At 42.1% G+C, this 27,765-nt stretch overlaps 2 protein-coding genes across 4 annotated transcripts; one reads left to right on the top strand and one right to left on the bottom strand.

Moving 5' to 3' along the window:
• The first annotated feature begins 475 nt into the window (after positions 1-475).
• On the top strand, positions 476-12,300 carry FBXW12 (F-box and WD repeat domain containing 12). Its single transcript, XM_081898344.1, has 10 exons — positions 476-628; positions 1,759-1,796; positions 2,934-3,094; positions 4,035-4,156; positions 5,810-6,019; positions 6,269-6,430; positions 7,222-7,429; positions 8,236-8,417; positions 8,518-8,645; positions 9,350-12,300. The coding sequence occupies exons 1-10, from the start codon at positions 536-538 to the stop codon at positions 9,441-9,443; spliced, it is 1,398 nt and encodes a 465-aa protein (XP_081754470.1). The 5' UTR covers positions 476-535; the 3' UTR covers positions 9,444-12,300.
• Positions 10,463-27,518, bottom strand: LOC309362642 (tripartite motif-containing protein 54-like). 3 transcript variants are annotated; one of them, XM_081898346.1, is made up of 7 exons: positions 27,296-27,514; positions 25,759-25,917; positions 23,966-24,136; positions 16,109-21,974; positions 14,317-14,577; positions 12,679-12,772; positions 10,463-12,429 (listed from the first exon to the last, which is right to left on the bottom strand). In XM_081898346.1, exons 1-4 carry the CDS (start codon positions 27,467-27,469, stop codon positions 21,363-21,365), a joined length of 1,116 nt encoding a protein of 371 aa, XP_081754472.1. In that variant the 5' UTR covers positions 27,470-27,514; the 3' UTR covers positions 10,463-12,429; positions 12,679-12,772; positions 14,317-14,577; positions 16,109-21,362. The 3 variants fall into 3 exon arrangements, with proteins under 3 accessions (XP_081754472.1, XP_081754473.1, XP_081754474.1); XM_081898347.1 differs by having other exon boundaries at positions 12,679-12,777; XM_081898348.1 differs by lacking the exon at positions 25,759-25,917 and having other exon boundaries at positions 27,296-27,518.
• Positions 27,519-27,765: the final 247 nt, after the last annotated feature.

A 27,765-nucleotide genomic window follows, 5' to 3' on the forward strand; every position in this document is an offset into this window, starting at 1 on the left:
CATTCATAGGAAGTTGATCCAACGCGATCTAGAAAAGACTGGGAGCTTCTGAGTTCTATGAGATGTACAGTCCCACTTTTTAAAAATTGGCTTTATTCCCAGAGAAGTGTGTAGAGCAGACATAGGGACCCTGGGATAATGTTGGGCTACAACTCCCATTATCCCTGCCCGTTGGGCTTGCTGGCCTCGTGTATATATAGGAGATAGACCTCCTCGAGTATTAACATTCCACGTTCACTATACAATAAATTCCATGGATTTTAAAAAAACTGATACTTGCTTCCTTGACGTGCGCGCGGATGTCAGGGGTTCTACTGCCCAGAATCAACAAATGCCTCTTGATCAGGGACAAAAACAGCGGAGCAGCGTTTGAGACCTGCTTGCTTTTAAGTAGTAGCAAGCAGCCGCCAGGCCAGCCCAGAAGGAACGTGACGCCCTCGCCCCGCCTTCGTTACCAGGCTGACCGAACAGGGGCGGGGAGGGAAGAGGAACGTCCGGACTCCGCTTGTCCGTAGCGGGGAATCTCGGAGGGAAGATGAGCGCTGAGACGCTGACCCTGGACTGCATCATCCACCTCTTCTCATACCTGGAGCCACCGGATCTACTCAGAGCAGCCCAAGTGAATAAGGTGCGTTGCAGCGCCGGTTGCAAGTGCCCCCAAATTCGCCCGTGCGCCACGGGTGGAGAGAACATCTTTCTCCAATTCGATCACGGGAAGTGGGGAAAGAGGGCTCCCCATAACGACCTCTCCAAGCCAAATGCGCCAGTAGCAGGCGCGCTTGCTCCAAGTTTCTCTCGACCTCTTCAAATACGTGGAGCGCGATCTTCCTGTTTTAATGGATGTATGACGTCCCAAATCACTGCAACCCTTCTCTCCCTAGCTTCCTCCTCTTCTTCTTCCCCTTGTACAATTTCACCCGCCCCCCTTTGCTTTTATTAACGAGCGAACTGAAGAGGGCGAGATCCGGATTCCGGACGTCTCAGTCTGAGCGCGTCCCCGTCCACTGTCGTGACACAATAGTCAATAAAGGGGGGGGGGGAGAAGATTCTGCAGCAACACACTGGATTCAGCAAAGCGCGCAACAGTATCCCTGGCCACCGCACCGTGGAAAGCCCCCGAACAAGACAGGCGCCTGCGCTCTTCCTGGAAACTTTGCTTTCTGTTTTCAAGCCGACCCCACCCTCGATGTTTCTGCAGTGCTGACAATGCAGCCAGTAAGAGCGAAAGCCGCTGATCCAAGCGATGGTCCTTCTGGCACTTCTGTTTTTGCAGATGTTAATGGGAAGATTCTAGGATTGCAACCTTCCCTAGCGATGCTTCGGGGCCTCTTGCCACCTGTGTGACAAGCAGACGTTAAGCTGACAAAAGTTTTCCCCATCATTGTATTTGCATGACAGGAAAAACTTCACCTGCTGAATGAATATCATTTTTATGGTTGCTTAAAGCAGAACTTTTTTTTTTGTACAAACTTACATGTCCAACTTAGTACTTTGAAGTAAGACGTGCCTAAGGCTGCAATCTGATGCCCAGTAAGCCTCATTACTCTGTTTTATATTTATTGCTTCTTACTGTGGTGTGTTGGGTATTTTATTACTTTTATTGTAAGTCACCCTGGGACTTTGAGGTAAGACAAATAACAGACTGGCTGAATGAATAAATGAAACTGCAAGCACTGTGCTCAAGTGCGCTGCTATGTGACTCAGTCCCCTGAATTTTGAAGAACTGCCTCTAAAACCTGTCCTTCTTTCCCGTTTTAGACATGGAATGAAGCTGCAGAGACCTCTTCTCTTTGGAGGTTAGTGCACTTCTTTTCTATTTTAATATTTGGCTTTGGTGCATTCAGTTTACTTATTACAGTTGTACCTCAGGTTACATACGCTTCAGGTTAGATACGCTTCAGGTTACAGACTCCGCTAACCCAGAAATAGTACCTCGGGTTAAGCTCTTTGCTTCAGAATGAGAACAGAAATCGGGCTTCGGCGGCACAGCAGCAGCGGGAGGCCCCATTGGCTAAAGTGGTGCTTCAGGTTAAGAACAGTTTCAGGTTAAGAACGGACCTCCGGAACGAATTAAGTACTTAACCTGAGGTACAACTGTACTGAGAACACAGCACCATTCGCATACATGGAACTCAGCAGAGTTTGATAAGGACAACATAGCCAAGTCCCCTCTGGTGATCCCAACGGACATGGCTAGAAGACAGAAAGAGATCTGGGGGAAAGTCAAAACAAGGGTGGCAAGCAATGGATGTGAGGAACTTCGTTACAGCTGAGAATGATGATTAATACACACCATGCATTTAATGCACATTCTAAGAGCACACACACACACCTCAATCTTGGAAACTATAGCTTGCCCTTCCCAAAGCTACAGCCATGATTCTTGGGATGGGGACATGCTTAAAATGTGCTTTAAATGTATTGTATGTGCATAGCTACAGAAAACATGGGTTGGGAGGAGGAAGAACAAGATACATAGCAGGGTCAGTGAGGGATCGGGCTTGGGGAGAGGGGTGGGTAGGTCTGGGGAGGCTTGGAGGGCTGCATTTGACCCCCCACCTGAGGTTATCTGCCACTGCATTAAACTTGCAGACAAGAGTTTGTGCTAGATATGAAAGGGATAAATTATTTGGCAGCAGAATTCTGTATTGAGGAGAAAGGACTGGAGAGGATGTAGGAAAGCTCAAAATGAGGAAGGCTGGAATCAGAATTTTAGATGAGGCGATGGAGAGGAAGGAGCAGGTTTTTGCAATGCCGTACATTGTAAAAATATGTAAATGAATGAAATCCAGCTGAAGACTTTGTAGCCAATTGCTTTTTATCTAATGACGGCAGATGATGGTTGTCAATCATTCCCGCCTCATTCAGTGAAACTGCTCTGGAGGAAGAATTTTAAAATTTCAAGATAAATCTGCCATTCTTTAAATTTATAGAAATATGTGTCTAAGACGATGGGCCTTCTGCAATATCTCAGTGATCCCAGGAATGCAGACGTGGAAAAAGTACTATCTCCACCGCTCTAATCTTGAGTATAAAAAGATATCTGGACGGCCTTCAGTTGACTACACATGTAAAGCGATGAGAGGACATACAGGTAGGCCAAGTGTGGTAAAAACTCATAATTTAATTTCCTGGAATAGGAAATACATATCACTCCCTCTCTACTTATTTTTATATTCATTGAAAATAACTACCATAATGGAGTGGGTAAAAAAGATTTGATATGCAGTAATGATGCCTAACCTTACTAATTTGACAGGGGAGGTGAAATGGGTGGGGGGAAGATTTGGACGAAAAACATGGTCCCTCCATGTGATGTGCATATGGAGCAAGTATTTAAAATAAATCCCTTCTCACTGCTGAAATCGGAAATACTTGAGTTTAATGAAGCAGAGTTATGAAATATATGACTGAATGGAATAATGATGGTATACTATAATTATTATATGCAGCTTGTCTTTTATTTTTATTTGGGGAGAAATAAATTGAATAGTGCATTTGAATAGTACATTTTATTCTCAGGGTGCTATTTTAGAGTTATGTGATAGACCGATGTTTCTGTTTGGTATATTGCATGTGCCTGAACACTTTTGTAATTGAAGATTAGGCAATGGTGTTTACATTTTTGGCATATACTGAAGTCCTTTTTGTTCATCCAGCCATTTCTAGATTGTTGATATTTGTCAATTGATACTGTTTTCTGTAAATTGTGGAAACCATAGTGAATTTTAATGATCTTGTTTTATGTTGCTTTTATTATATATTGCATTGTGTGTGTGTTTTTTACACTGTTTTGGAGTATATATTTAATGCATGCTTTGAGGTTTTTTTCTTAAAAAATATAAAGTGGTATAGAGATATACATGCATGTATGTGTGTGTTTATAAGATTTTAAATAAATAAAATTATGTTGAGTGTTTATTACAGATTTATAATATGCCACGCATCTGCAGTATCAGAAAACCCACCAGATTGATGGTTGTTTTCATAATGAAATTATGCTGTTTTTAAAAATTCTGTTCATGTTGTTATAGGAACGATAACTGGTATGGCTTACCTATCAGAGAACGAGCACACATTTGCAACAGGAAATGTCAAGTCTGTTGTGTGTACCACTTCTTCTGATGGCACAGTCAGGGCATGGAACGTCCAAGAGGTAGGACCAAAGAACGTGTGAAAGATGAATGGTGGATTTTTAACAGGAAGGAAAATATTTCTGATTGGTGCCAAGGGGTGATCACACTTATATTCAGAATTACTTCAAAGAGGAAAAGGAAGGAAAGCCCAGGCAGCTCAAATTGTTTGTTATTTGTTTGTTTAGTTAGTTAGTTATGACATTTATCTGCCACCTTTCAAGCCGGGATGCGGGTGGCGCTGTGGGTTAAACCACAGAGCCTAGGGCTTGCCAATCAGAAGATCGGCGGTTCAAATCCCCGTGACAGGGTGAGCTCCTGTTGCTCAGTCCCAGCTCCTGCCAACCTAGCAGTTTGAAAGCACGTCAAAGTGCAAGTAGATAAATAGGTACCACTCTGGAGGAAATGTAAATGGCATTTGCGTGAGCTGCTTTGATTCGCCAGAAGCGGCTTAGTCATGCTGGCCACATGACCCGGAAGCTGTCTGTGGACAAATGCCGGCTCCCTCGGCCAATAAAGCGAGATGAGCGCCGCAACCCCAGAGTCGGTCACGTCTGGACCTAATGGTCAGGGGTCCCTTTACCTTTACTTTACTTTCAAGGCAGTTGCTGTTTTAAAGTAGTGGCTTTGAGATATTTAAAAAGAGATGGGTGGAAAAGGGATTATCCTGCTGGAGAAAGGGCTTAAAGGGAACCTGCAGTCAGGAAAAGCATTTCTAGCACGGACGTAGCCAGGATTTATTTTAAGGGAGCAAAATCGAGTTATCTGCGACACAATTGGTCATTTAGTTAAATATTTCTATTTATTTCCTTGATTACCTGTACCCCCTGGCTATGCCCATGACTTCTAGGAGTGCAGGAGGCGGGGGCAGTATGGTTGAAAATGGCCACTTCCTGTCCTCCAGTGGGAGCCTCTGCTGAATCTCAACCCCTTTCCTGGAAGAAGCCCTTCTATTCACAGGAGGACAAAGCTGGGGGCACCCCAATGAAAGTAGAAAGGAAGAAAACTAAAATTCCAGAAATTGGCATGGCATTTTTTTAAAGGCTGTTGGCATGACGTTGATGGCAATATGGAGGACAAAAGTCTGATACCAAGGAAGCATCCATTTATTTGAAATGAATTCTGTTAGAATATTCTTGGCTGCACATCAGGACTTTGAAATACAATGGAGACTGACTCATTATGTTCTGATGTGCACATAAATCAAGTGAACATGTTTCAACAAGGTAAAGGTGAAAGCAAGCAACAAATACGCAAACTTTTCTACAGCATGTGTTCGTTTCCTTTTTTTCTTACCGACTCCACACCGAAAAAAGTTGGCGTATAGAACATACTTGAAAATACACCATCAGAGAAATCTGTATAGTTAGGTCTTAGGCAACATACACACCAGACTGTTAAAGTACCCCCTGCTCCACACACACAGAATCCTGAGAGTTGAGTTTAAGGGTGCTCGGAAGTATGGGTCTGTAGAAGTAAACTACAGTTCCCAGAATTTTCAGGTGGGGGTGTGTGCTTTAAAGGTTTGAAGCATATCTAGCCTTGGTCTTGGGTGAATGGAGTTTTGGACTGCATGCCATGCATAACATAGATGTGTTAAATGAAATAGTCTGAAGATAATAGAGAATTGGAAATAAGTGAGGCACGAATGGCACCATGTTGTGTTTTTTAAACAGGGTACACAGATTTGGTCAAGTCCCCAGCAGGAAAATGGACTGCAAAACATTGCCACGTTTCCTTCAGATAAATTGGTGGCTACAATAGACTGTCATGGGATAATCAAACTCTGGCATGGAGAGACAGGGGAAGAGCTTGCAACGTTTTCAGTATCATCCGCATCATGCTCTGTGGTTGCCTACACAATAAACAGCAAGCCATTCTTAACGGTAAGTGTAGCGTGACTGACAGTTTGAACCAAACTTCCTGTTAGCTTGCCAAAAGCCTACTTAAAAATGTGGAATAGTAGTTTTTAAAGTTGTTGCAACTCAGGGCTGGATCAGAGCTATTCCATTGTTTTTGCAAGAAATCCAGCAATCGGTGACTCAGCAGAAATTGGTAATCCACAGTTGAATCTTTTGCATGCCGCTGCGAAGGAATCATTAACTATATTTTCTGTGCTTCCTTCCTTGGTTTAGGTAGGCACCGGAGGAGGTAAACTCTATACGTTAGCAGCTGCCGATTTAAGCCAAATTTCATCCACACAACTGTTCCAAAACTGTGGCATAGATTCATTGCTTTGTTCACCCGATGGTCTATGGATAGTTGCTCGCCCTACAGATAATGCTTTACCACCAAAGGTACTGTTACGCTGCAGCATTTGACCATTTGTTGAGACTAAAGTCAACTTCAGGGTCGTGGTGGGAATTCAGTCGGGTTTGTGGTGCAGGAGAAAGGGTTAAATTCCTCCTTCCCTGCATGCTGCAGTCTTGATTTCCTCCCATTCCACATGGCTATTTAAAAGGGAAACTGTAACATTGAATGCAAAGCTGAATGCAGTTTTCGGGTGTCAACACTTTGCGTAGTATTTGTGTCCTTCCCTCCCCATCTCCATGAGGTTACACCTTAGGCTTCCCATCTAAAGAGTTCTGAAGAGCTTGAAAACTTGCTCACTGTGTTGTGGCATTTAGTTGGTCCTAGCAAAGTTACCACTATTTTGTGTCTTCTTTTTTCTCATCAACTTGCAATTGTTGTCAATGAACTTCCACTCAAATCTCCATGCCACATAATGAGCAATCTTTACTTGGGCAAAAGAAAAATGTCCCATTAACAGAGCTTCCCCTTCCTGCCTCTCCAGAGAGATGGGGAGTGGGAGAGGCTGAACCTTGTATGATTTGACGCACAATGGCTAAGTCATTCCCCGTCCCAACCCTGCGGCAAGACACTTGGAGGGCCTGTAGGGATACAACCCTAAAGGAAGTATCAAACACCATTTGTGATGTGCCATGAAGCTCTGTAATTCAAAGTTCAAAATAATTTTTTGCATAAAATTCAAAGTGAAAATCCTCACTTGGGCTATCCAAGTATACCATAAGCAGCTCTTTGGATTCCAGCTATTGTGTGTTAATGCTTGTTTTTGTATATGTAACAGGTGGTTTATACAAATTCTGCAACTAATTCTCCAGATGATGAACTCTTATCTAGTCCTCTTCCGATCAGAGGTCAGTGCCTTGACACCTGCTGGTTACCAGCAGAACCCGCAAGAGTAGCTGTGCTGCATGATGAAGAGAGAAATTTTCACATTGTGAGCTTAGATATACACATTGAGAAGAAGTCTAAATATAAAATGAGTATTACAGGTAAGTTTCTTCAAACTGTTGTCTAGCAGAAGGTAATTTATCCTTTTATTCAGTAGCAGTCCAGAAAACACCCTGAACTGAATTGCTATTGAAAAGGAAATGAATTGTCAGGTGGACCTTTCTTGTATAGGTGAAGAGGAACAGCATATTTGTTTTTAAATGTTGGTTGCAATTCCAACCCACTTATGTGCAAATAAGCTCACTAAATTCAATGGGGCTTATTTCTGAATAGACATGGAAGGGATTTCAGCCTTTGTCTTTCTGTGCATGGTAAGCCATAAAAGCAGGGACTTAGCTGCACTGTGTCAAAGCTGAATAACAAAATGCATGGGAAAGGACAGTTCAGTACTAGAGCATGTGCTGTAGTAGGAAGTAGAAGGTCCAGGTTCAGTCTCTTAACTTCTCCACATAGGTTTGGCAGAGACAACTGCCTGAAAATCTGGAGAAATGCTGCCAGCCAGTGTGGACAACATTGAACTAGACAGACCAATGGCCTTCCTATGTCCCTAATTTTATATAGTGGTGTTTTGTCAAGCTCAGCAGATAATACCCAATTGACAAATTTATTTCTTTAGGCAACTTGTTTTCTTAATCAGTGTTCTCTATGTTTTCATTCCTGTCCATAGCAGCACAATAGACAGAACTGCTAGCTTGGGTCTGAATCAGCATGATGTTCTCGATACACAATATGTAGCTCAAAATTCAGAGAATCGTGACCTGACTAATATACTGGTGAGCACTGTTGCAGTACTCTTCACAGTAAACACAGCAGAAATTTCAGTGCTAAAATGTTTTTTATGCAAAAGCTCGACAGGTTGCAGACTTCACATTACCAGCACAACTACGGATTGGAGAGACAATTATGAAAGGATTTGGCAAACAAACTATTCTTTTAGCAACTGGACCAGAGCTGAAATTATACACTCTGTCAGGAACTGAATTAATGGCTTTCAAAGATCACCACAATTCTATTACATCAATCTGGGTGGTATATACAGTTACTATTACTTACTACTATTAATTTGTTCTGTAGACTAAATATTCTTTAACTAAAAGGATTTAATTTGCATCTGCCCATCCCCAACCAGGATCCTTTTCACGTTGTCACATCATCCATGGACCTCTCACTTCGTGTGTACTCCTGGAAAAATGACAACAAATCATCTTTGCTGAACGGCCGCTACCACTTACTAGGAGGATCCCACAGATGGTCAAAGTAAGTTTGAAACATTTTGCAAATGTAAGATCAGAGCACCTATCACTTTCTTGCTAAATACATCTATAGTAGAAGGCAGATTTGAGAATAAAAGCACATCTATGACCCCAAATGCTAGTTTGAACTGTATTTATATGGAAGACTTCAGTTCAATTTTTTTTTGAAAATCAGTCTAAAGTATAGTGATACTACATCATAGGAGCTATGGGCCAGGGTTTAAAGACAGTGATATGTGAATTATACAAAGGCTCTGGGGATTGCTTTGATTTTCCTTATGACTGGACCCCTTGACACCAAGTCCCATTCAACATCCTCTTTCCCCCGTTTAGGACCATGAGAGGTAGATAAAAGCTATGTGCACTGTTTTTTACCTGTGCCATCCATGGCTTTCCTCATCCCCCAATTTAATCTTTGCAAGCAGTGAAGCTTACAGCCAAGGGATAAACCAATTCTGTTGTAATGAACACAGAATTAACCTACTACTCAGGTTTAAAAAATATTGTAGTAACTCAGCTTTGAAACAGGGCAAAACTGGGGCTATGCTTAGCAGGAAAACATAAAAAACCCACTGCAAAATCTCAAAAACCTGCAATTTAACTTCTCGTACTAAAACAAAACGAGTTTGTTTCAATATGTCAAAGTAGTTAAATGTAAGTACTAGATTGTGCCAAGTACTGTGAGCTATATATTTTTTCCTCTTCTAGTGGCTTTAGAAGTGTGGCTTGTGATGATGTGAGCATTGTTGGTGTGGTGGCTGGAAATGGAGACATCTTAAGAGCATACTCCTTTAACTTGTAAGACTTAATGTTTCTCTCATTTTACAGTCGTGTTAGTTTTGTTTGCCTGTCAATTAACTCTAAAGTGAATTCATCATCACATGATGCAGCCCATGTGTAATCTAGAGACAAAATGTCAGTATGATTTATAACATTTCATGCCACTTGAAAACAAAAGCATGCAGTGAAATCCAAGCTTTGATGTTTTTAGATCAACAAACTATTGAAGTGGTTATCTTTTTCCTTGCTCCTTAAAAATACATGACTTTCATGAAATTCCATCTCAGTCTGGAAAAAGGCAGTAATTTAATTAAATGCTGAGATATAATGTGAGTGTATAATGGACCAGATTAGTAAATATTTTCAAGTTTTTTGTTTTTTTTTGCGGGGGGAAGTAACATGGGTCCAATCTACCATAGTGTACACCTCAGTTCAGTTTCTAAGATAAAGCACTCAAGGTCATGTCCAACATTGCTGCTCTGCAAAACTGAACGTTTCCCTCCAGCCCCCTTGCATCAGAGGCAGATTAAGGGCGCCTAGTGGGGCACCGCAACTATGAAGTAGTGAATTGATCAGAACTGAAGGCTAGAGGTGGGGCGCCAAATTTTGGCCTGGCACAGGGCACTGCTGAAATTTGAAATACCGAAGTGCTTGTACACTCTCAATCTGCTCCAGATGAGATTTTGAGAGTGCAGCAGGAGAGCAAGGGATCTCCAGTTGCCTGAGCAAAACTCCATAGGTGCAGCATTGGACAAAACTATTCAAAGTTGGTTTCACAGCTAAACAATGCAGACATGTGAGAACTCCTAAATGTGGGGGTAGGACCACACAATTTCTAAGGCCCTAGTAAGACCAGCACAGCTTATGTGGAACAGCTGCTTCAAGGAGAATTACACAGACTCTTACCAAAATGCCATGTTCAAAAATTGGACACATGTGAACTCTACAGTTAGATAATCAATACCGTTCATTAAAATCTCATTTTTCAGTTTTATCTACTGGGGTGTTGGAGAAAGGCAACATAAGACAGGAAACAGAATGTACTACTACAAAGCAGTTTATTGAGCAGCCTAGTTTACTTAAGTACTTCTTAAACATATGACACTTTGGAGCCTTAAGCGTTTAAACCATTACACCATTCTCTTTTCTACTCAGTTTGGGTGGAATAATTTGTACCATAGAATTCTCTTAGCAAAAAAGCCAAGGATACATTCTGTAGGCTAAAAGGTAGCTCAAGGTTTCCCCACATTTTTTGGCTTACTCAGTGAACAAAACTTTTCTAGCCAGTCTTCCAAACCTTAAACCACAACCTAGTGGAGGAAGATTTAAAACTGAGCCAATATCATCCTGTTGTAATATTAAAGCCCTAAGAAAGGCAGCAGGTTGTATAGTTAACTCCTTGCGGGCAAAACCACTGCCCTAAAACTATGCAACCTACTACCTCTTCCTAGGAACCCACCACTTCTTCAGCAATCCTTCAAAAAAGAAAAGAAAAAGATTAGCTGTAGTGAAATACAAACTTTATATAACATAAGGTAAGATGCTGTATCACAAATGTATGTGTTCAGTTACTATAGAAGGTGAACCACTTGCTACGTAAGTACAAAGCCATTCACTGTTAGTCCTTTGTTATATCATTAATAGTATACACACTTAATATCCTCCCAATTAAACTTAAACAAAACACTTGTTTCTTTTTAATCCAACTCAGATCAAACCAAGTGGCACATATTTTCAAGATGCAGATACCTGAAACGATCAAATTAATGCTGAAAAATAGAGTTGCATTTAGTTACAGATCTTCTGTGCAAATCATTGCATTTTTTTCCCATTAAGAGAGGTCCCACCAAGGTTGCTGGTAAACTCAGCAAAAACACTGCAGAATTTTTACTCCTCAAGGAAGGCAATAGATTGTATAGTTATCTCCTGAAGAGGGCAAAATAACTGCCCTACAACTATACAATCTACTACCTCAACCTGATAAGAGAAATAGATTTAGAAGGGTTCTATTTCCAGTTAATTTGTTCTGAGTCTACCTGCCCATGGACTGGATCCTGAGACTTGCTTGCAGATGGGGACATCTTTCATCTTCTCTCACCTGTGCTTCACAAAAAGCCTTTCTGGAAGGATATCCTAAACAGTGCGGAATAGGGCATCAGTGGGCCAGCCTAATACAATTTGCTGCCCTAGACAAATGATGATACAGTTCCATTTCATATAAAGATCCAGCTGGACTGGCAGGCACATCTTACTTCAGTATTGTTGCTGGAACCGTTTCCTTTATTTCGCCTAGGGCAGCAGACTAGCTTGGGAGAATGAGGTGGGGGCTGCCTCCTGAGAAAGATGCCTCAACTTTGCCTATTAGCCCTGGCTCAGAGAAAGAAAAACAAAATCATTGGATAAAGGCACACTTTGCACAAGGTACCTCTGGCCAATTCAGGTCTGCTCCCCACATTATAGTTCACACCTTTCGGAAGGCTCCCTGACTCTAAGGAGAACAGGTGGTGAGAAGATGATAGAAGTCACTTTCCACAAGCTTCTTTCCATTCATGTTCCTCATGATCCAACTCTGAGTCCACATTTCCTTGACAAGTGTGTCCGATTAGCCATCATTATAGCCTCCCAGTTGTAATTGTATAGCCAGTAACAAAGCCATACGGATATCACTGATGATTGTCTGCCTCTTTAGGAAAGACAGTAGACTGTATAGTTATCTCCCAGTGGTGGGTATGACCCTAAAAACTATACAACCTACTACCTCATCCCACAGCGCAGGTATCTTCACTTAAGGTATGTTGATTATGTTCTTAAAAAGAACAAGTTTACACGAATGCTTCTAATAGGTCAAGTCATTTAAATACTTTTTAACACACACACACCAAATAGCTGATGGATAAAAGAATGGTTAAACCGTAGACACTTCTCTGGATAGCAAGTTTCAGTAGACTGTAAATGTTCAAGCAAAGGAACTACAATACAATATTCTTCTTCCTGTTCCCCACTCAAACCTGAAAGGAGGAAGAAAGGTTAATGAAAAACCTTCCAAAAAATATAAACTTCAACTATATGGTAAGTGTCATAATATTACACAAGTAGTGCAGGAAATCAATCCTCCAGCTTATTCTAAAGGAAGATGCAGTTCAGAAATTTCAGAAATTTTTTACTATTCCTTCTCCTCTCCGAAATTCTAGTTTTCAGAGAGCTTCTGGAACAGTGGAAGAGGTGGTGCGAGGTTACAAAGACTGAACAAAAATTACCTCCTCTTTCTTCTTTGGGAGCCTTCTCTGGATATTCATCCCTTGCACTAATGTAAGGAGTTCTCCCATTCACAGAAGAAACAGAGGCAACCCACTACTCTCAAAGCAAGGAAATATAACATACACTTTAAAATAAAATTTTAAAATTTCTGGAGCATTTTATCACAGCAATATCTAAATCTTTAAAAGCCTACTCCATATAAGTAGTACTCAGAACAAAAATAATTGGAATCATTTATCAAATGTAGTTAAATTGACTTTTAAAATGATTAATTTAAAGTGTGATTCAGTCACATCTCCTTACTGAACAACTGCTTTTAATTAAAACATCTACAATTTCTTGTGCATTTTCTTAAATTGTTCTCATTAGACATGCACAGAAATTGAAGCACTGGGCCTTGATGATGACTCAAATAATAGTACCTAAAATATTTAAAGCAATTCTGTATTTTTGTGTGGATAGCAATAAAAATTTTCAAGTCTCCCTCTGCAGGTAGAGAGGGAGGCCTATTCCCAGAATAAAAGTTCCATCCTAGCTGTTATGGAGAGGACTATCAATATTAGGCCTCCACTGTCAGTACTCTAAAGGCAGAAAGGAAAATGAGGGAGTGTTCACAGGGCAGATGAGAAGAGGCACTGATCTGCTAAGACCTAAAAAAGCCTACTGCCGTCCCCACATGCCCCGGGAAGAAGATGGGGGAAGTATACCAATGGAGACACACCCAAAACAGGTTTACTGGCAGTAGCAGTGGAATAATCTAAAGTGGCTGTGAAACACTCACCATTTGGATTTCTCACAATACTCTAATGTGTTTCTCCAAGAAATTTAACAGCAGTAAGAACCAGGCTGTTAGAAACAGTGGATGCAGCACTGGTATCATAATCTATGAGTTCTGAGGCAGATGCCCAAAGTCTGGACTAAACCCAACTCACATTAATTAATTCACGTTAAAATCAAAAGTAACCATTTGGCCCTAGTTTGCCTTGCAAAGTTTTACCCTGCTTTGCACTAGTTTATTATTTCTTGAAACACACATAATTTAATGACCCAACTACTACTGTGAAAGCTGCTATACAAACTTTATTCTCCAGTCTTCTGTTTAGCTTCTTATCAGTTCCAACCCTGCTTAGTCAGAGACTAAGCACCCTATATTCAGTTTTGCAAGTTCTAAAACTGAATGAACGTCTCCAGCATCAAATCCAATTTTATTACGTTTACATAGATCAGCATTTGCAGATTAGCAAAATACAAATTTTACTGTAGTGTAGCACTACAGCAGCCTTCCCCAGCCCAGTGTCCTTCAAGATTTTTTGGACTCTCAATGCACATTGCCCCCAAACAGCACACTCATTAGTCAGGGACAATGAGTTAAAGCTGAAACAGCTGGAACACATGGAGAACATCAGGCAGAGGACTGTACTACAAAACGCATCAAGTATATAAAAGATATATCACTAGCTCCTCTATGCTGTTTATCAATGCCATTCATAAACTCAATTTTATCTGACCTAACGTTACGCACAGATTACACTTTCATCTGATTAATGTCCATCAATGAAATGTAGTTTGGTAATATCAATTTTATCAACTAAATATAAATCAAATTCTAAAGAAATAAATTGCTTCTAACAATCTACAGTATGTTTATTCAAGTATCCCAGAAGGCAGTTGTTTCCTGAAGTCTATAATCTCTGAGCTTCCTTCCCTTCTCCTGAAACTTTGTGCTTTCTGTCTTCCCACACACAAGACAGCTGGAGAAGTTCAGCAAACTGCTTAACAAAACCAACTACCCCCAAGGATTTACAAACCCCATAAAACGGTTTCCAAGTACTTTCCTTTATCATCTTCAATGCCAAGTCCAGCCACCACATCTGAGGCTAATGTTTCTCCTTCCTCAACTGTAAAGAAGCAGATATTATTACAGACTGTCAATCTATATGGTCATATTTTCCTACCAATGCAATTGATGTTTTGCCAGAGAAAGCAAATGAGTCGCTTTGCAACCTTTCTACCTACCCACAAGCGGGATATAACAAGGAATGCAGCCCAGCAGCAGAATTGCAAGGGACAAAACACATCCGCCCCATATCGGGAAGAGGTCTGAAGCTTTGGAACATGTAGCTCTAACAACTGCCATAAGCCACTATCTAAAATTGGGAATTTGAGGATTAAGCTGTGCCAGAGGTGCCACCTTCCAAAACCGTCCTACCCTTTCTCCCTCCTAACCATCAGCAACTCGGTGGTAAAACAAAGAGAGTCAGTGGCCACAGCATATGAAAGCCACTCACCTTCCCCGATTTCCAAAGTTAACATACATACCGGTACATACACACACATACAAAGTTAATGCAGCCTTGCAGCCCCCAAGGACATGCAGGAGACCACCCCGCAGTCCCGCCCTACTCTGCTGCCACTCTCAGAACGGGCACTTGATGCCGAAGGAAGAGCTATTGAGGCCCCAGGACGGCGGTTTACTCGGAAGTAAGCCGGCGGGCGCACGATCCTTGCCCTCAGCCTGCGATGCCAGGCACAAGGAAGGGAGGAGAACGCGCGGGAAGAAGAGGCGGCGCGCCTCGTGGTAAGGGAGCCGCTTGCCAAGAAACAGCCCACCTCCTGCTCCTCCCCTGCCTCCCTCCCTCCCGTCCACCGTAGAATGCCCCGGGGGGGGCGCCCGCCTCGCAGGCCTTTCTTCGCCTAGGGGCTCTCGGGGCCCAACGTTCCAGCCAATGGGAGGGAGGGAGGGAACGTTGAAGCGGCGGGGGGGCGCGCGCAGGAGGATGAGCGCGAGAAGGAAGCAGCGACGGTTTTCGGCCGGCAGTAGGCGGGAAAAAGGGGTGCCGAGAGGGAGAGAGACGGGGCGGGGCTTTCCCCCATCTTACTCGGGAGTCCCCGCCGCAGCATCACCTCGCGCCCCACCCACTTTCTCTCTTCCCTTCCATCCCGCCCTCACACAAGCCAAGGTCTCTCTCTCTCTCTTGCCCACCGCGAACTTGCTACGGGAAGTGACGCGACACTTACAAGCCAAGCGCCCTCGGCCAACAGCAACCGAGGGTGACCGCCGAGCAGCCAATCGGCGGTCGCTTAGTGGGCGGGGTTTCCCGGAGCCTCAGGTTTGTCAGGGAAGGCGCGGCGGCAATGGGAGGGGTGGAGGGGGAGAGAGAATGGAAGAGAGCGGGGAAGCGGGCTAGAGAAGCTGACGGGGAAGGAGGAGGCGGAGAGGATTTGTGACTGGAACGCGGAGAGGGAAAGCGGAGGTTCTGTCCCACTCCTCCTCCGCAGCGGGGAGCTCGGGGGTAACCTGAGGGGCTCTTCCCTCTCCCGCGCGCACGAGAACAGCGCCGGCTCCCTCAGTGGAAAGACCGCTGCTGCTTCTTCCCTCAGCGCTCCCTCCCTTATTTCCCCATCTCTCTCTCTCACACACACCGGTACCTGCAGAAGGATGACCCAGCGCCACCCAAGACCCGGATGGAAGAACCGCCGTCGATGGTGCTGCTCCTGCAGCAGCGCTACCGCCTTTCCCCGCAGTGGATCACGGGAAAAAAAGACTGATGACGCCGCCCCCCCCACCTCGGAAGAATGGAAGAACTCCGCCCCCGCGGCGTGTGCCGAGTTAAGGGAAGGAGCGTGACCCGTCCGTCACCCACGCTTGCCCGCTGTCATTGGAGCACGCAGCCCGTGTCCCCGCCCTAGTGCAAGATCGTGTCTTCTGATTGGAGGAGTGCGGGCTCCTGTGTCAGCCTACCCTACCTGGTTGGTGCTCAAATTCCTTGGCCCCTGCTCCGCCCTCTCCTAATGGGAGAGCGCCCTCGGCTTTGCCCACTCGGAGGGAACGAGGACTGGCCGGCGAGTCACGTACTGCCTTCTCGCCCGTCCTCTCTGCGTCCTTCCTCGGAGCTATAACCCGCCCACCTTCCTCTCAAGCCTGTAGGCGCCAGAATTGATAGCTAACGCGGCTCTGGTCTCACTCTGACAAAGGCTGCTGGCAGCCGGCTGTGCTGAGGAGGAGTTAGAAGCAGCCGAGGAGTCTCGTGGAGCCTTGACCATGGCATCGTTAATAGACACGACCCTGTGCATGTTTCCTCAGTGAAGTGAAGAGATGCAGCTTTAAATTTGTTAGCCTTTCGGGCAGTGCAAGATGCTTAGGCTGCCGTCAGTGAGGAATCTAAATGGTCAGAAGTGATGAGGGTTGCAGGCCAACAGCGTCTGGTTTTCCCATCTCTTCAGTTGTAACTTGCTTAAGGATAAACTCTCTTCCACTTGCCTAATCTGTAAGGCAGTGGCAAGAGGTGGGGAGGGTGCCAGCTCTGCCAGTGTATTGCAGGAGAATAATTCTTCAGCAGATAAGACTTTGCACTTTCATACGTTATACATTTTGAGGAGGATTTCTGTTGTGTCCATTCTTTGCACCTGGTATGTAAAAGATATACAGCACCACCTACAGCTTACCTAATACATGGCAAATTCGGAGATTGTAAAGACCTCTGCATATGCAGGGTGTAACACATTTATGGGCTCAATTCTCATGGTTAGTCTAAAAGTTGGTGCTCTTCCCATCCTCAAACTGCATGACTTTTGCGCTTTATATTTCATGCTTCCTGCCAGTGCTCTACTTCATGCAACAGTTAAGGGCAAAAGAAACCAACATTATTTCTTAGTTCCAAGCTCACTTCTGAGAGTATGGGATTTTGACTGCAACCTCATGAAATACCAAGATTGCTGTAGCACATGTTGTGGGCAGGGAAGCAGAAGTTCACATGAGGGAACACAAACTATTGTGGTTGGGCTTCCTTGATTTACCTCCTTCCCCCTTTTTTGCAAAGTGCATTCCTCCACCCCATATATTAAATTCTGTTTCCCCTCTGCCTTACTTTAAGTTAATTAATCGTTAAAGTGAAACCCTGTAGCCTGGCATTATTATTTGCTTATGGAGAGCTGAACTGCACCTGTCATTTCCATGTGAAGCTCAATGTGCCCCATCGATCTTACCAGCAGTTCTGTGGCATTTTCTGTTATTGATTATGAGGTGTTGGCTCACTACTGCAGAATTGTTGAGAGAACAGAGTTCTGAGAATTGCAGAAAACAAGGATATAGAATCGGGAACAGAAAACATTGAATTGACAGCAGGATTTAGTTTAGGACTAGGACTGGATTTGAGCTCAGGCCAAGACATGGACCAGACAAGAAAAAGATATTAAAAAGGCCACTTATGTAAACACTGAGAACTTCAGGATGATTTACTATTCTCAGCATCTTTTAACATATACTTAATAGCCTCAACCCTTGAGGATAGATGCAAGAATCAGCAGGCAAAACGAACTTCTCTGAAATAGCTCCTAGGGGTAGCATACAAGGCAAGAGAGAACAAAACTAGTATGAGGGCTCTGTGATCCACAATAAGTGTGAGGTCTGCCTCCTCAGATCAAGTAGTTGGGCAACTACTTGCCCAAAGAGCAAGGAGTATGGCTACCTAACCATACCCGCTCCTGAGATAATTTAATACAAATTGTTACCTTCATTCTTGTGCCTTGGGTGAGACTCTGGACTGGTTCAAATGCGTAAGCCGCACTCTTGTGTCCCTGCTGGGACCATTTCATTACATGAACTGCTGTGTCAGTGCAGGAGTGGGTTAAACTACAGTACTCTGAATTGTTGGAAAGCAAGGTAGTGCAACTACAGTTCTGTTTTCTATCACAAGAGGGAGCATGAGTCCCATATTGCTGAAGAGGTGTGTAGCTGCATGTATTATGCTTGCATGTAGAGAAGAGCTTGTTCATTAAGGATCATGCCTTGGATCAATTGGGTTAGATGTGATGAGCTTCTGGTCCATAGCTGTCAATGTTTCCTTTTTTTAAAGGGAAATTCCCTTATTCCGAGTAGGATTCCTCGCAAGAAAAGGGAAAAGTTGACAGCTATGTTCTGGTCATTTCAGCTGAATGATTCTGATTCAGACTTGAAACTTGAACCTTACCCTAATAAGAACTATAAACACCTACATGCAGAAATATTCTCATTTGCACCTAATTTTGGAGATATATATTTAAGACGAAATAAATGCCCCTGTAAACTTCGTTGCCAGAATGAGAAGAGATAATGCTTTATATACTAAGCAATATCATTTTACTTCACGTTAGTAAATTTTGCTGATAGTATAAGCCAAATTATCTTTTGGCTATGAAATTATAGCATTGGTGACAAATTGGTACAATAGGAAAAAATTTTCCTGTTGCCATATCACATGCTGAACTAGAGAAAAAGAATTTTTAATAGAGTAACAGGTAACAGTATATTTTTGGAGTGGAATATTTTTGTTCACTGAATATATTAGTTTGAGCCTATCAATAGATGAATGGAAGCTGACTCAACAAGGAGTGACAATTAGTCACTATTGAATTAACAGAACCTCTATTTCTGTTGTATATACACCATTGTTCTGTACCTTGCCCAGTCATAAAGTAATCTGCAGTAGTAATGCTTTCGTTCTAAAATATAGTTGCTCGTATAATTTAAGGGGTTTTACTAAACTGTCAGTAATTTAAAAATAAATATTTGAAATAAGTTGTTTTTAAAACTGCTTAGTTCGTTTTTATCAAACAGCAGACTAAGTACTGTACTAACACAGCAGAACACAGATTAAGACATGGAATCTGCTGTTCTGGCAGAGTGGATTGTCCAAAACCTAGGCTACTCACTCTCTCTCTCAATATGGATACTTGCCACTGTTATGACTAATTGCTTAACAAGCACTTTACACTTGTTTTGCAGCTATGTTTGTAATAATCTCTCAGGTGATCACTTTACACATAGAGGACCAAGGATTCTTTTTAAAAAGGAAGAAACCCTATATCATTTTAATCCTCTCAATCCAGTATTTTTATGCCCCAGGCCACACTACTGCTACCTAAACATATCTGTAATTTTGATATTTTTCCATTGCTGCTCTTGCAATCCATAGATCTTTCAGCCTTACAGCAGTCTAGTGCAGTAGATCAGTACTCTGTTGTAGAGGGCGGAGAATTGAAGTGGAAGAATGGCTTGGATCCCCAGGATCTGGCTGGGGAGGAATCGGGGCAGGGCGGGGCAGGGGGCTGCAACAGGAAGGGGCAGAAGGGGAAAGTCCTGTTCTGTGAACATGAACTGTGTTACATTCATAGGAGGTATATTAAGAACCAATCCAATGATGTGTCCATTGCCATAGATAAGGTAGGATTTATAACTAGGCATTTCAGCTTTAAGTATAAAATGCTAGCTAAAAGATCAGGTTTACTGTCAACAGTAACTTCCATTCATTCTGCCACACTTTGGAAATAAGAGTTGTGTCTTATCATGACCAGCATATTTTTCATGAATAACACACTTACATATAAACCACAACTTCTAGTTTTGAGATGCAAGTAGTAATCAAGAAAATAAAAATTGCATTTTAAATGGAAAATTAATTTATGGATGTCTGCAGCATTCATGTTTTTGAAAAGGAGACCCAGCTCTGGAAGGCACAAATAAAACAAAGCTTGATTTACGAAATATATACGCTATATCTGATGTGTACAATTGTGCACACACAAAAACAGTCCCCTCTCTCTCCCCCCCCCCCCGAAAATTATTACGCTGTGATTAAGAAAGAACTAAGACCAAGTGTTTTTTCATACAATGCTCAGAAATACTTCAGTTTTTCAAATTGTGGTTTCATTTTGTGAAATACAGGACATCTGTAAGAATAACCATCAGTGACATTTTTGTGACTGCAGCTATGCCTCAAAATGTGTCATTTGCACCTGAAAACCTTGGCACCATATGTTTGAGACAATAATGAGTTGGCTCACTACAATTTCAATGTTCCCTTCACCAGTAAATCAATACATCTAAACGTAACATCTAGACGTAAACTCACTAACAGAAAACCATTTTGTTGCCTCAGATCACCCAAAGGGAGATAGGCAGCAAATGTTGAAATGCTGAAAATGTTGTGTGGCTATGATGTTGCAGCATATGACTGACTTGTCTATTTCTTTTGGAGCTGATTTTATCTGGCATTCTACAGTTGCTGCTAATGATGAGTATTTAATCACTTTGTGGTGAGAATAAAAAGTCTATACTGACCCAAACGTATATTTTAATTTTGAACATCTCTTCTACTTTGCATTCCACGTTCAGATCACACTGAGTCTTGTGTGGAAATGTCCTAAAGCATATGTGAAATGAATTCTCTTTACTCAAATTTATCTGTCAAAATCAGTTTTCTAGAAGCTTCAAGGTCATAGTCCTGGCTATGGAAGGTTCTTCTAAGCAAAGTAAACTGGAGTTGTAGAGAGTTTGGGTTTCTAACAATTAGTCTACAAGTTAACTAGTAAGGCCAGATGACAGCAATATTAAAAGTACAATCCTGTAGCCATTATTTAAGCATTGTTGTATCCTCTTGAATTTTACCAGTGACCTTTTTTTTCCAAACTTTCAAATAATTATATAAGGGTGATGATGATTAATTAGCAGGGCCCAACACAATATGTGTCAAATGCCATGCCATGTGGTTGCATCTATAAATATTTTATTTGCTAATGAGTAGTGAAAATCAATTAGAAGAACATTTGTTTGTTTCTTTTTTAATAAATTATTTTGCTCTTGGTGGTCTTGTTTCTAAAGCTTTACCTATTCCATGGCTTGCCTTGATATTGATTCTGTTTCCAATTAGATGTCATTCCTATTTGGTGTACTATTGTTATCCCTATGGGAGACATTTTGATTAAGATCTTGCTTTGTTTCGTTTGCTTTTTGGAAAAAATCCATTAATTTTTCGTAGAAGGACTCATTAGACATTTCTTCAGAAAAAGAAAATGTGGGACATTCTGGCCTGAACACATCAGGGAGCTCATCTGACCTTGTAGGTGTTTCATCGGAATTAGAGGAGACATAGTTGTTGATATGGGTGGCTTTGATCAAGTCTTTAAAATATTGCCCAACGGAAATATGGTAATCTTTTTTGTTTGGGTATAAGGAATTTCCTTTTGCAAGTTTCTCTATCTTGCTTCTGAGTATTTTATCCTCTTGGAGAAAATGCACTGAATTTGAATGCTGTTCCAAGAGAGTTTTCATTTCTTGATAAAGGTTTCTTGGGACTTCAAGCTCATTTGCCAGCTGCTGAAGGTTTTCTACTTTCATAGAATATTCTTTGCCTAATATTGCTTTGAGTTCAGTCATTCTCCGCCGGATCCCTTTCAGTAAACCTGCTCCAGTGGCATCGATAACAACCTTGACTTCAGCAGCAGTATCCGTAAGTTCATTGATCAGCATTTCAATTTCCTGTTGAAGTATGATATAGAATTTCTTAGTAATGCCCAGAAAGTACAATTTAAACATTTTTAAAACTACTTCAGCTTCATTATTCAAAGCAATTATTGGTAAATAGTAATCCCCAGATACATTGCAAAGAAAGCCCTTTGGCTTATATCAAGGATATAATAGCATAATCTTTTCTGGAGGCATCTATGAGTCTCTAAAAGACTGTGCACTCAAATTCTGCTACTGAAAAGGCAGCATGCTGTTCTTTAACAAAACAATCACGAGTTAGCTGAGAAATTGTACTCTCTAGCCACCTACAGTCAACTGTGACTTTGTGCAGTCTGCCTATGTGGTTGCCCATATATATGGGAATGGCATATGGTGACAGAAAATGTATAACATCTTCACAAAAGGAGAAGGAAAAGTTGCCAATATTAGAGAAATCTTAACTTTATGCCGCTGTTATTGTCCTCTAACTCAAAGACCAGTATAGTCAGAGAAGATGAAGAGAAGAAGTGTGTTTTGCTGCCTTTGAGGAAGAATCCCTGGACTCGCAGGGCTGGGCCAGTGAGATGGATGCAGGTGGGTATGCCTCACCCACCAATCCCTATTCATATCCAGTCCCAAGAAAATCCAGAAAGGGACTTGAGTTGTGCTTCCTGACAGCTGTCCCAAGTGTCCAAGAGCTTTTATTTATCCCCTTCCCTTGTAACACTCAATGAGTTGACTTCTATGTCCCCAAGGTGTTGCCTGGCAGTGACGTTGCTGCCTTGCCAGTTTGTTTTGGTTTTTGCTTCGAGCCTCCTCCTAGCTTTGCAGATACTGCTGTTTTGCTTCTCTCACATGGGGTGGTCTGAGGTAAGGGGGTAGCAGCAATGCAATTACATTTCTCATGGGTTGATATTTTGCCATAACAAAACTCCAAATGGCTTTTAATGAAGGCGCTATGACACTATATCTGAAAAGGGGGGAAACATCACTTTTCTGGCCCAAAGTAAACCACAAATGTGGTAATGTACACTGCTCCTAGTGTTAGAACAATATGGTCATGTAATCATATTGTTCGTAGTTTCACAAACAGACACCCAGTTTCTTCCACATCCGGTTTCACCAGTTCCTCCTCTCCTAACTAGTCTTAAGAGTAGTAGCCAATTTCATTCATTCTTTCATTCAAAAGATGTTTCCCCCACTCTTCAGCTGGAAAAGTTTCCAGAGCGGATTGCAAATCAATTTTGAAAAGCAGAATAGCACAGTCTCTTCCCCCAGGCCTACAGACTAAAAAGACATGACACAGAGAAGTTGGAGAGGGGAGACAAAAACTAGCAAGCTCGGGCTCTAAATTGTGTTGCCAAGATCTTTCAATGGCCAGTTTTCAGTGGACATGGATGAGGCACTGGGAGTTCCGAAAATAGGTCAGCACTGGACTGGGTGAGGGCTACAAGTGAATCTCAGTCTAGATACAAAAGGAGTACTATGTGGATATGACAACACATCCAGCCCCAATTAGGATCAAATTCACAGGGGTGGTGTTAGTTCTGGTCATTGCTCTAAATGGCCAGGTGGCAGCCATGGCTTTCCATCAACTTAGGCCAATAACCTACTTGTGACCTTAGAGAAATCGTGGCCACATTTATCTATACTCTGGGTAGACTACTATATGTGATGACTTTGAAGGTAACTTCTCTCTTATGAAAAGATTAAAATCTGTTCTTATAAATAGTCAGGGCAATTTTACCCAGCACACTAAAATTAACTTGTTAACCTGGTATCTGTGATGAGTGTCCATTCAGAGACGTTAAAAGTGTGACCTTTTGGAAAAGAACAAATAGCATACTAGCTATAGCTAACACTGAAAGTCCTATAAATCAGGGTCAAACCAGAAAGACTATAAAATTATTATTGCCTTGTTGGAAATGTAAAGAGGGGGGGAATCACTCAGCATGAAAATTAAAAATTGTTTTTGTTAATGCAGGTGAGGTGTTTTTTTAAATATCAAGCTTCTTTTACTGCACCTTCTTAGCTTGTTCAGCATGTTCAGATTGTTGGTTTACCCAATCTAAATCTTTGATCAATCTCGTTTTCCTCTCTGAGTAAACTTCAGATAGTTTTGCTACATTGTGGGACTCATGCTCTCCAAAGAGTTTGCAGGTGGCGCATATCGGCTTATCATCAGTCAGGCATACCTGGGTGAGAATGGGCAACGTATGTCATGTTATCAGCCAGCACAGCAAAAAAATTACACCACTTTTTAAGCATCTAAATAAGACATTGCCTCAGAGCTATGAACTCTGTTTCTGTTGTTAAAATTAAAAAGACTCATATTTTATTTTCATTTACTCTTGCACCAATCTAGTACTCACTGAATTATATCCTGTAATATTGCTGCAGGAAGATAACTATTATTATTTTTAAATCACAAATGACCTTCCATGTTTGAACATGGAAGCACATACAGTTCAAATAAAGAGCTGTCTCCAACCAAGTCATATTGAGAAAAGACCTGTTGAAATAAAGGGATTTAAGTTAGCCAGGTCCATTGATTTCAGAGGGTCTACTCTGATTATGGCTTAGCTGAATACAACCCACTCTTCTTTTTTTAAGCAAATTGATTGTTAAATGAGGTTACTCGCTGTGAGGGAAGGTGAAATATACTCAGAGTCGCAAGGTGATTTCATGCTCTTTATTCAGCTCATAGTGGTGAGGAGGAATGAATGAAAGTCCCCTCAAAGTATCTGCTTTATATACATTATTTACACAATGGGCTGCACATGATTGGCTAATTCCAGAATTCTACTGTAAGCCAATCAGGTTGTGGATTCACTTCTATCTGGAGCATGATTGGGTGGTTCCTGCCAACCAATCATACTGCTGCATTGTTCTAGGACCAATCAGACTGCTGCCTTTTGGATCCTATTGTTCTAGGACCAATCAGACTGCTGCAGTTTGGATCCTATTCAATTCAGTACATAACAGAAGGGGATGCAGATAATGCTGGTGCTTGTTGCTTTCCCCTTTTTTCCATTAAATGTGTTGATTAGGATCTGGTCTTGTACCTGGGTGCTACAAAGGCATTTGACCTCTAAAGGAACAATGACACCTTTTTTAAAAGGTCACCAAACTGTGTGGGCACAGTCAGGAGGAGCTCTGGTGTCACAAGGAGTACCCAACAGGTACAGTATGGCACAATGCTTGCATAACGTCGAGATATCACTTGAAAAAGTGGTGGCTATGTTAGCTGCATAAATGCAATAGACCACAACTGAAGCAATTCCTTGGTGCCTGGATGATGTTCAGCAGAGAACACTTTCCCCAGCCTGACATGTTTTGCATAGTGTCTTACTCTTACCCAATCTAGAGGATCATGTGAATTTCCATCATATTGGAAGGGGCAGGGCGAGAGCCCTCACTTTTATAGTTAACCAGGGCTGGGCCCCATTATTAGTGTGTGGTGACTGTCTCAGGCAGCAGAAGCTGGGGGACAGTGCTGACAGGCCCAGCTGTGCCCAGACAGTCAGCTTCTCTTTCATAAAATCGTAAGGCGCCATAATGTATTTTGCCTCAGGCAGCAGAATGTCTTGAGTTTGCCCTGAAGTAAATGTGCCTTTTAATCAGCCAGCATCAGATTTCTCTTTAAAGAATTGCTTTTCTCTTTTTATCTGATGTGTTGTTATTGTTATACACTGGTGCGGTATTTTGCAATGTTTAGCAGTTTATACATATTCCAAATTAACAATTGAAAATAAAGCACTGCAGTTAAGTTAGTTTCATTAAGAAATAGGGGGGAAAAGGAGTGGTGGAATTATACCAAATTCATACGCTCTCCATGTTCTTCACATATTTGGGACAATTGGTCTTGTTCTTTGGCATGCACATTTTCAAGCTCATACTTATATTTTTCCAAAATACTCTCCACCAGAATATTTCTTGGCAAGCCAATGATTCCTCTCCCTCTCAAGGGTATGATCTGCAAGTGAGATGAAATCATCAAATGCATCCTGTAACATTTTGCTTCGAAGGTTTAATGTGGGGAAATGACGTAATTGTTCTGTACCCAGATTTTCTATCGATCAACATAATGTGAAGGTAAATTAAATGCTGCAACTATGCGGTATGCATATCAGTTTCTTTTTAGTACTACTGTATGTGTTTCCTTCTGGGTTGCCAGTTCTTGTGAGCTAAAATGTTCCTTATAAATGATTGGAGAGGCCAATTTAAAGGTAATAGAGATAAACTCCTGATCTACAAGATAGCGGGAGCAATAATAGAAATTGCAAAACACAGGAAAACCAAGTGAAGCTCCATCTTTACAGGAGCGGCTACACAAAATATTTTATGCCGTGATCAGGAACAAGGTAGGGAGTAATGACACACTCTCAACTGGGCCAATTAAAGGCAATTCCAGTTTGTCATGAAATGTGGTCTTTTTCAAATAGACTATTTGAACTATAGATTTTTATAATGTAATGTTAAAATGTAGCCATTGGCGTATGTATTACAGTGGTACCTCGGGTTACAAACACCGCAGGTTACAAAGAGTTTGGGTTACAGACTCAGCTAACCCAGAAGTAGTACCTTGGGTTAAGAACTTTACCTCAGAATGAGAACAGAAATCGCGCTCCAGCGGCGCAGTGGCAGCAGGAGGCCCCATTAGCTAAAGGGGTACCTCAGGTTAAGAAAGGTTTCAGGTTAAGAACGGACCTCTGGAACAATTTAAGTTCTTAACTAGAGGTACCACTGTAGTTAAAACAAGCTTGTTGGGCATGCAAAGTGGGGAGATAAATGTGATTCTATTTCTGGTCCTTTTTTGCCTGTGGTTATATATTTTGTACATGCAATTTGTAAATGTTGGGTTGTATCCACTGCAGCATATGCCCAAGGGGGGATCCCCTGTCCCCTGCTCCCTACTGTGGCTCTTGCTGTTACCACCAAAAGCTTCCTCATGCCCAATACTCTGATTCCTGCTCCCACAGGGCATGCAGGGGGCTGAAGTGAGGCGGAGAGGCACATGGAATCTCCCTTGCCTGAGCACTGCAGGGGACACAACCCATTAGGAATGAAAAAGTCATACAGAGCCCTGTGAGCTTGCACCAAGTTTGCACCGTAGCTCTAGAACTGCTACATGAGGAATGTCGCCATCTGCAGAGGCAGTATGTTTCTTGCGATAGTGCTATTGCTCTATACGTCTGCCCAGTTGCTATACCTCTAACTGCCAACTTCTGCTTTAATATTTCGCTGTTTATCCTGTAGCATGAATGTGGGCAGTCGGAAACCCACTTGTACTATTGGAGAGGGCAATCTGTAAGCAGATTGCAGAAGGCAAAAAAAAGCTCTCTCTAACTTACTTTTCTGCACATTGGGCAGGAGAACTGTCCATTGACATGGCTACAGTTCTGGCTGATGAGGATCTTCTCCAGGCACTTCTTGCAGAAATTGTGAGCGCAGGATAGGACCAGCACGGGGGGAGTGAACAACTCTAAGCACACCGAACATGAAAGCACCTGTGCTAATGCCTCCATGACATGGCTGCGCTCAAAAGAACAGAGCCTCAACTTGCCTTCTCTTCTAGCGGCATTCTCATTTAAGTTCTAGAATGGCACTGAAGGCCTTTCCAGAGGCATGTCACAGCAGCTCCATAGCAACATAAACTCAACTGTGTCACACTTTTGCAGAAGACCTTTGAGAATTGTGCTCTGTCATTGCCAAACCATGGAAACGCTAAATTCTCAGTATTTATGGTCGCATCCAATGCTTTTCCCACTAAAAGTAAAGCTATTGAAATTAATGGACAAGACTTAGGTTCATTCGTTCCAAT

The sequence above is a fragment of the Podarcis melisellensis genome, assembly GCF_964234715.1.
Source record: "Podarcis melisellensis genome assembly, chromosome: 2".
Taxonomy (NCBI): domain Eukaryota; kingdom Metazoa; phylum Chordata; class Lepidosauria; order Squamata; family Lacertidae; genus Podarcis; species Podarcis melisellensis.

What these genes read in the sequence shown, in the direction of transcription:
- FBXW12 (XM_081898344.1), top strand. Translation starts at nt 536, where the DNA reads ATGAGCGCTGAGACGCTGACCCTGGACTGCATCATCCACCTCTTCTCA. An exon ending in GAGCAGCCCAAGTGAATAAG is followed by an intron (nt 629 to 1,758) that starts GTGCGTTGCAGC and finishes TTCCCGTTTTAG; the next exon opens with ACATGGAATGAAGCTGCAGA. An exon ending in AGCGATGAGAGGACATACAG is followed by an intron (nt 3,095 to 4,034) that starts GTAGGCCAAGTG and finishes ATGTTGTTATAG; the next exon opens with GAACGATAACTGGTATGGCT.
- LOC309362642 (XM_081898346.1), bottom strand. Translation starts at nt 27,469, where the DNA reads ATGGAGGCATTAGCACAGGTGCTTTCATGTTCGGTGTGCTTAGAGTTG. An exon ending in ATGGAGAGCGTATGAATTTG is followed by an intron (nt 24,137 to 25,758) that starts GTATAATTCCAC and finishes ATTCTCACCCAG; the next exon opens with GTATGCCTGACTGATGATAA. An exon ending in ATGCTGAACAAGCTAAGAAG is followed by an intron (nt 21,975 to 23,965) that starts GTGCAGTAAAAG and finishes ATACTTCAACAG; the next exon opens with GAAATTGAAATGCTGATCAA.